The following is an 8,971-nucleotide window of genomic DNA, read 5'->3' on the forward strand; positions in this document are numbered from 1 at the left end:
CAAAAAACCAGATTACACATTTTGTAGCTCAACCAGTGCACATTTTCTATATCACTAATAACAGTTGTTATCACCAATTATTTCTGATGTAATAAACTAAATATATACATTTACACTCTTGTATCTTTAGTGGTGTTGGGTTGATTTTCATAGAATACTGGCTAACTGGATTTATTTTAAAATATGTCTGCTCATACATACTCTTTGGCTGTTTTTTTATTGCTTCATGTTTGTCTTTTATTTACTAACTTTTTGCATTCCTTGTTGAATATCCTTTGCTTTGTGGTGTAAATACTTCCTCTTCAGGTGGTGGCTGTCTTTTACCTTTGATTTATATTTTCACAACAACTTTCTTTGCTGTGAGATTCTAATTTCATGTCATGTTCTCCAAATCACTGAGTTAGTCTCCTGCATTCTCTAGTTACTCCCCCAAGTCACGTTGGGAAGCTGTTTAAATTATAAAGTGACATTGCTATATCTAACTTGTCTCCAAATGGCCAACTGCTAAATAACATTTAATAATTTCTATATATTTGAGTTGGTTTCTGTATTCAATTTTAATTGGTCAGTTTATCTAATCCTGGACTCGCACTATTTTTATTTTTAATGCTTTCAGCATATTTTCATATTTGGTAACGGAAGCCTTTCTCTATTCTGCTTTTCCCAAAAGTCCTTCCGGCAGTGGTGGAACACTTGCCTGGTGTGTGCTCCCTCACCTGCACCAGAGAGAGCCTTTCCCGGTGAATCTTAGAATTGTAGCGTTCCCTAAACACTCTTAAGAGAACCGAGGACACAGACACCCGAGGGGCCTGGACAGCGGCCACAGCAGCTCTCCTCATCTCTGCATGCAATATGCTTTCCAGACTAACCAGGTGTTAAGTCACTAAGGAAAACATAGCGTTTGTTCTCTTTTAATAAAGATCTCGTTGAAGGTTTTCATGGTGCTTTCTAATCTCCAGTGCCACCCAAATGGAATCACTATCACGATGTCTTGAGTAGAGACCTCTGAAAAGCACAAAGACAAATGCTCAAGGCGTGTGAGCACAGTACTAGGAAAGGAAGCACAGCCCCTCCACAGTCATGGGAGCAAACGGTGACACCCACCAAACTGGGGACACAGTCTAGACGCCAAGGAGCCAGGCTTGGCCACATTTATACCCAGGAATTAAACAGCAGTTAATAGTAAAAGCCAAGTAAAACACCCAAATTAATAGTAAAAAGCAGAAAGAGGCGATGTGAGGCCACATTGGAAAGAGGGACAAAGTGATCCAGTGACCCTGCTCAAGTTCATATCTGCGGCCCCAAACTAAAGCTACAGGCTTTTGGCTTGATTTGCTTTGGTGAGACAGTGTCTCACTAAGTAGCCCTGGCAGCCTTGGAACTCTCTGTGTAGACCAGGTTGGCTTCAAATTCATAGATTCCGAACCACCTCTGCCTGCGGAGTTCTGGGATTACAGAGATGGTACCACCGTACTGGTGAGATGAACGTGAATAGAGGCCCAAGGACATGGTACTGAGCAAGCAGCCCTAAGGACCACTAAGGTGTGGTCCTGCCCATCCATAACCCACCCCTTGGTGGGGCTTCAGTCTGACCTGACAAGGTTGTCTGAAAAGTTGCTAGAACTCTGTGGAATCTTTTTGTGGCAGACACGTTCTCCTCCCAGCCAGTGCTTCGCTCTCATCCTTTTTCATCTTTCAACGTGAGATTCCTGGAGAAATTCTCATTTCTGGGGTCCATGGTTTCATTCAGTAGTAAGAGAGGTTGAGGGGCACAAATATCTCTTCAGAGTAGCTTCATTCTTGCCATGGGGGTTATATCATTGTGCCATTGTTCTCTATTTCAGAGAGAGAGAGAGAGAGGGAGAAAAAGGGAGAGAGAGATGGAGGGAGGGAAGGAGGGAGGGAGGGAGGAAGGGAGGGAGGGAGGGAGGAAGGGAGGGAGGGAGGGAGGTTGGGTGGGCAATCTTGAAGGACTGTTGGAAGCATCTGTAAAAATTCACAAGCATGTGCCTTTGACCTAGACATAATTTTATGTTCTAAGAGAGTTGTAAAGAAAACATTGGCCATTTTCCTCTCAAATGATCAATTGTAAGCATTTCACATTTCCATAATAAAAATTAATTAAAAAATAGGACAAGGCCCACTGCCATCTAGGGCTGCAGGAATGGGGTCCTTTGCTTTGCCAGCTATAGAAGTAATAAGGCAGGAAGGACTGCGATGAGAAATCTTAGGGAGCCCCAGAAGAGCCGCCTGATGGCACCCAGGAAGCCTGTTCTCTCTTTGGGAGTCCTTAAAAAGATTTTCAGAACGGACTCAAATGAAGCTCAAGGCCATTAAACAGTTAATTAGAGTTGAAAAGAAAAAGCCAGGAGAGGAAAGCTGTAACTCTCGCAGCTGCCTGGAACCGAGGAGAGAAAAACAAAAGTCACACTGCTTTGGATAAGACAGCGTGGAGGTCAGCCAGCTGGGCACACGCAGCTCCGAGGCTGGGGGTTGGGGGTTGGGGTTGGGGGTTGGGGGTTGGGGTTGGGGGGTTGGAGTTGGGGGTGGGGGGTGGGGAGTGGGGGAATGCCTTTAGAAAGAGTGTGGATTCCCAAAGCATTGGTTAGGGAGTTTAAACCTTGTTAAAGTTCTGGCCTGCATTTGCCAGAAAAAGACAGGAGAAAAGAACCAGCAATAGCCGGACCGAGAAGGGCACAGAGGCAGCCCCACCTAAGGGTGGTCCAGCGCAGGGGGCTGCCTGACTCAGGGAGGGCACTAGGGTGGGAATTCTGGGAAGGAAAAGGCACATTGTCTTAAGGTGGACCTGCCTTCCTGGGAGGATCGCCAGGCCCGATTCCGGCCTGTCCCACTGGATTAACCCTTGAGAGGAGGCAAAGGCCTGTCTCCACCTAGAGGTAGATTCCACTCTTTGTACTACTCACTCTTTTACATAGATTGAAGATGGAAGTGAAAATGATGTTGTAAGATCTCTTGGTAATTTCTTCCACACTGTTGCTGCTTCTATTTTTTTTTTTTTTTTTTGTTAGAACATAAACTACCTTCTAACTTCCTGGCTGTCAAGGCCTATCTTGCTCAGCCTTGCTCTCTGCTTCTTGGGGTCACAAACACTGGATTAGACTCTCTTTGGCTCCAACCCATCCAGACTGACGTCACTGAAGCCTTCTCTGGGTCCTTTCACTTGGTTGGGCACCCTTCCTGAGCTTTAGAGGCACAGCTCACACTCCCAGCCTTTGTGGTACAGCCCACCATTCTGCCTTTGTGGCACAGCCCACACTCCTAGCTTTTGTGGCTTCTCATTCTTTTGAGTTTGTTTTGTCTTTCCTATCAGAACTTCAGGATTTTCCCTCTCTCCCCTTAGCTGAGACTCAGCTGAAGACTTAGTACTTTTAGAGTTTGGAGAATGCTGGGGGAAAACATCTGCTTGATGTTTTTAAATGCTTTGTGTCTCTTGTAGGTGGCAAAGAAACACAGCATGATGTTTGGAAATATAATTCTTCAATCAACAAATGGATTCAGATAGAATATTTAAACATAGGCCGCTGGAGGCATAAGATGGTCGTGTTGGGTGGCAAAGTCTATGTAATTGGGGGCTTTGACGGCTTACAAAGGATCAACAATGTGGAGACTTATGACCCCTTCCACAACTGCTGGTCAGAGGTATGGGAGATTGTTTCTGTGAGTAATTTCAGAGCTTAAACAACAACAACAAAACAAAAACCCTGCCTATGGTGGTGGCTAGTGATTGGTCACTTTGCTCCTATAAATCATCTTCTTGGCTCTGAGCTTCTCCCTTCCTAGGAGCCATGAGTCAACATTACTGATCCAGTTCCAGTAATAGCGTTCTTCCAAGTGGCAGGGCTCTGTGTGGCCATTGTCCTGTGCTAGCGAGAGCCCCAGACATGGAGGGAGGCTGAGCCTACTCTAAGATGGTTAACTCCCTTGGTCGCATGTCCTGGCCCAGAATCTGTCTCCTCAGACTCCTTCTGTCCACCCTCTCTTCATACCAGAAGCCCGAGGATCCATTTCCTCCACCTTTTGTGAACCCAGGGTCATTTGGTTATAATTAGAACTCAGGGCGTGTTTATTTTCTCCTCAATGACAGCCATTTACAGGCCTTTGTGCAAATCTCTAGCAAAGCTACCTCTGGTTAAAAACTGCCCCAGGATCAGAAAACAACCTTATCACCAGCGTTTCCAGACCATTCTCAAGTGCAGATTTCCTTTCTTATGGTCAGAGCTTGTTCCAGCTTCAGAAAGTTTAAAACGTGGTCACTGTAAGCACAAGGGAAGGATATCATCATGTTGCCATGACATCCCCCACAGATTCACCAGCATATGCGCATAACCTTAAACCGACATTGGCCCCTAGTAACTGACCACTGAATGACTGTGAATATGCTGGCTTCGTGTGCATAGACATTTAGTCTGGCCTGTATCTCTCCTTCCCTGAGAGCTGGGCTCTGGCGTAAACAAGCAGGAGCAGCTCGGACACAGCTTGCTCCAGGCTTCCTGGAGCCTGTAGAGACAGTGGGTTCTGTTTCTCTCTGCATTTTATTGGGAGCCATGGCTTGGTCATTTCTGTCGAAGCATGCCCAAGCATGTGTTCTGTGAGGTTCTCCCGCAATCTGAGCAGCGCACCGACTTCTTGTGCCCTCTGCCTCTGCAGGCCGCACCCCTGCTTGTCCATGTCAGTTCCTTTGCGGCTGCTAGCCACAAGAAGAAGCTGTATGTCATTGGAGGAGGACCCAATGGGAAGCTGGCCACAGACAAGACTCAGTGTTATGATCCTTCGACCAATAAATGGGTTTTGAAGTCGGCCATGCCAGTAGAGGCTAAATGCATCAATGCAGTGAGTTTCCAGGATCACATCTATGTTGTTGGTGAGTCAGTGATGACTTCTTACATCTGTAGCCACTCGCCCCCGTGGCCACCTGAGAGACAAGATACTATCGTTTTCAGAATGCCTGGGTGATGTGGATAAGGCTGGGAAGGAAGAGAAGGTGGGTTTGGACCAGGCCTTGTTGGGATTCCCCTTGAAGTCCGGGAGGTAGAAACAGGCACACAAAGCATGGGAGCTGTAGTCACAGCGAGTGAAGTTGTTTTGCAAACACGGCAAATACACAGAAATTGAAGCATGCCCTGTAACAAGTGCCCAGCAAATAGGAAACATTCGTATGTTTTAGTTTACATCATGGGAATGAATGTTCCTCTCCTGCTTGGTTTTAGGGGCCTAGAAAATGTAGTCGGTTGAGAGGAACCCTTGGCCAGCAAGACCACAGCTGGCATGTGATTGTTAAAGACTGGTGATTCAGTCCCGCCCATTCCTTAGGATCACCAGGAAGCACTCTATAAAATTACAATAGCCAGGCCTATGGCAGGCATGTGAAATGAGAAGGGGAAGAGGGGTCTCTGGGAATAGTACAGCTGTGTTCTTTAAAACTCCAGCTGATGTTAATGTGCAGCCACGATAGAGAACTACTGATTCAAGAGATGCCAGAATACAAATAGCTTCGGTCCGTGATTAATCAGCGCCAATCAGCGAAGGCATTGAGGGGTAAAACACTGGGATCCACTGTAGAAAACCAAGCTCTGCCTTGCTTCAGGTCTCTTGAAGTTTTGCTTGTGGTCAGGCTCCCAAAGATTTCAAAAGTCCAGTATTAGGATGGGCCTGCTAGGTCGATGTCTTCGATTGATGTAATCTCTAGAGAGATGCTGTTCCTAGTTAATGCCCGATTGATGAACCGCCTCTGCGCATGATCCTTGTGTTACTTTATAAACACTGTGGTTTTAGTGCTTAGGGTCACAGATCAGAACGCAGCCAGGCTGAGGTACCCGAGGCATCAGCTGGGCTTCCTCCAGGGAGCCAGTCTTAAGGTGTGCTTTGCAGCTGTGCTGGTCAGGCATCTTTTCGATCCTGGTCAGAACTTAAAGGAGATGAGGTTTCTCCCACATTACTAACCTGGGGGGTCCATTCTGGCTTTCTGGGAAGAAAGCCGCCAGTCTACTGTTTTCTCTGGTGAGGTGGTAGAGCTGGCCTACTCGGAAGTAGAACTCTGGTGACTAGTGAGAAAAGACCCAGCGTGCCTGTTGGTTCCTTGCAGGCGGTGCCATGCGAGCGCTCTATGCCTACAGCCCCCTGGAAGACAGCTGGTGCCTGGTGACGCAGCTCAGTCATGAGCGGGCCAGCTGCGGCATCGCGCCCTGCAACAACAAGCTCTACGTCACCGGCGGCAGGGACGAGAAGAACGAGGTCATCGCCACCGTGCTCTGCTGGGACCCCGAGGCTCGGAAGCTGACGGAGGAATGTGTCCTGCCGCGCGGCGTGTCCCACCATGGCAGCGTCACCATCAGGAAGTCGTATACCCACATCCGGCGGGTTGTGCCGGGGGCCGTGTCTGTGTGACTGCCAGGGGACCCTCAAGGAGGTGCCCTCGGAGCCTCTGAGCGCTGACTCGGCACCCTGGCTCGCTCAGGTCCCTTGTGAGCCTTAGGCTTGACTTGGATTCAGCACCCTGGCTCGCTCAGGTCCCTTGCGAGCCTTAGGCTTGGCTTGGATTCTGCACCCTGGCTCGCTCAGGGCTCAGGTCCCTTGCGAGCCTTAGGCTTGGCTTGGATTCTGCACCCTGGCTTGCTCAGGTCCCTTTCGAGCCTTAGGCTTGGCTTGGATTCAGCACCCTGGCTCGCTCAGGTCCCTTGCGAGCCTTAGGCTTGGCTTGGGTTTAAGGCTTATCGTGGGGGCACCTTATGAGACCAGCCGGGAATGCTTGTGTGACCGACCTACCTCAGGATGAAGGGTAATGTTTAACATTCCATACATGCCTACCCGCCCTGGCCTGTGCCAGCCACTCATCCATGGTAATTCGCTGAACCGTGGTAATGACCTGCTGCTGGATAGTATCACGCCTGCCTTGGAGGTGAAGAAAAGGAATTTCAGACAGGCCAGCTTTCACCAGCTCACTCAGAGAGCAAGCAGCTAAGCCAGAATAAACCCCAGGTCTTTCCATGTCAGTCGGCGTCTCTCACACCACACGGCTGAACTCGGGAAAACTGAAAGCCAACCCTAAACTTGGCTGGTGTCTCCTGGCAGCGTGGCTGAAGACAAAGGAATAACGGAGTTTTTCTGTGCTGTCCTCCTTTTATTCCTTGTCCGTAGGAGACACTGGTCTTGGAGCCTTTTGGGCCGCTGGTCAAGAGCATCTCTGACGATCTCCCACCGGACACGTCTGCTGGGACTAGCCTGGGAAGGCCCATTTGTTTTGAAAAAAGGGAAAGACATGTCCCGTTTCCCCCACATCGTAACTGTTGTTTTTGATTACAGGATGTGTGTGCCATTTTGGACTAGAACTATCACAGCCAGTTAGTGGCTGGGGGTGGCTGGCTCCGTGGATACAGCTCTTGCTGTACAAGCCTGAAGACCAGTGTTCGGAGCCTAGAGCACACGTGGAAGCAGAGCAGGCGTGGCTGCCTGAAGTCCCAGTGCTTGGGAAGCACACCCAGGGCTTCCCTAGGGCAAGCTGGGCAGGTCAGTCAGTCAGGAGACCGTGTCCGTGAATGAAAACCGAGTGTGATTGCCTGGAAGAGGGCTCAGCCGTGGGAAGTGGGGAGTGACTGAGGAAGTCATTTGACGTCAACTTGGGGTCTTCACACTTGTGAACACACACCCACACCACACACACACATTAAAAAAATAAAATCGAATTAAAAATTTAAAAACGTTTTTGAAGTATTACCTTACCTTCTCAATGGTTTGGTGTCCTGGCCTCTCAGGGTGCAAATACTGTTTTGTGTTTTCTCTCCCCAGCTCTCGGGAACACCTTCAGACTACTGGCCACGCCTTCTAAACAGTGCTCCATTATCCAAGATGCCTTATTCTCATGGCAGAAGCTCTCTTTGTAGAGTTGCACTTCATGTCAGAGGGTCATACTGTGCTCAAACCTCAGCAGTTTGAGAAGTTAGTGGAATTAGAGTTGATAGTGAATTTAATTTTTATTAAAAAGTTATGTCTGGAAGAAACTACTGTTTAAACTAGATTTTGAAACCTTGGAAATTCCAGTTATTTCTACTTCTACCTAGATTTTTGAGGATAAACAGAAATCACATCAGTGTGTGCATTGCTCTATCTTCTCGTCAAGTATGACAGTTCTGCTCCTGGCTATGGGATGGAAGATGGGACAATACCTTTGTATGTTCTTTCTCCTCCATGTTCATACATTTAGAACACATTGTCACTCATGAGCACTAACCACATCCACAGTATTCTCAACTGAAACAGTTCGCTGTAGTTCAACTCATCAAGTATTCATGGAGTCTTCCATGCTTGTTGAGACTCAGGTCTGACTAGTGAATGACAAATCCCTTCCCTAGAGACACTCAAAAAATAAGTAAAAGGCTCACCAGACAATATTCTAATTCACCCTTTCCTTGAGTTAACTGAAAGTGAGAGGCGCATGAACTCATGAGGCTGCACCCATGTTTTGGCTGCCTTCTGTGGGTCCCTTCTGGAATTCAGGCATTAAAGTTAGCTAGTCGAGTTGCTTATGTGATTCTCTCTGAGCTTGAGGGTGGAATCCATTTGTGAGCACAGGAAAAGTCAGTCTGGTCCAAAGACCGGTCCAGGGAAGAGCTGCTGAAGAGCAAATGCCATGGCAACCTCATCAGCATGTACAGAGAGTTCTCCCTCAGACCTCTGGAGAGCTGGTGTCCACCTTTAGATGAGATTGATCGGTACACAGTTCTGAGTTTGTAGCACACTGAGGAGGTACGGACTTTGAATCCGACTTACAGATCTCACTCAAAGCAGAGGTCTTGAGTTTCAGGACTAGTTCAGAATTCATAGGAGCTCCTAAGGAAGGGCTGTGTGATTTTTCTACTACCAGAAAAGCATGTGAATTGTAGCAAAGTCACAGGTACTTGTTTGTACTCAAGAAACAAGGATCCTCAGGAGTGCATGGGAGTGGGAACACACATTC

General features: G+C 47.8%; 1 protein-coding gene across 1 annotated transcript in view; it reads left to right on the plus strand.

Annotated features, from left to right (window-relative positions):
* Positions 1-7,715, plus strand: part of Klhl6 (kelch like family member 6) — a 34,695-nt gene extending 26,980 nt beyond the window's left edge. Inside the window, exons 5-7 of the mRNA XM_042259083.2 lie at positions 3,458-3,660; positions 4,669-4,882; positions 6,104-7,715. Of these exons, the coding sequence (XP_042115017.1) occupies positions 3,458-3,660; positions 4,669-4,882; positions 6,104-6,405 (719 nt within the window). The 3' untranslated portion in view covers positions 6,406-7,715. The remainder of the gene's footprint in view (positions 1-3,457; positions 3,661-4,668; positions 4,883-6,103) is intronic.
* Positions 7,716-8,971: the final 1,256 nt, after the last annotated feature.

Source organism: Peromyscus maniculatus, chromosome 12 (genome assembly GCF_049852395.1).
Source record: "Peromyscus maniculatus bairdii isolate BWxNUB_F1_BW_parent chromosome 12, HU_Pman_BW_mat_3.1, whole genome shotgun sequence".
NCBI classification, from domain to species: domain Eukaryota; kingdom Metazoa; phylum Chordata; class Mammalia; order Rodentia; family Cricetidae; genus Peromyscus; species Peromyscus maniculatus.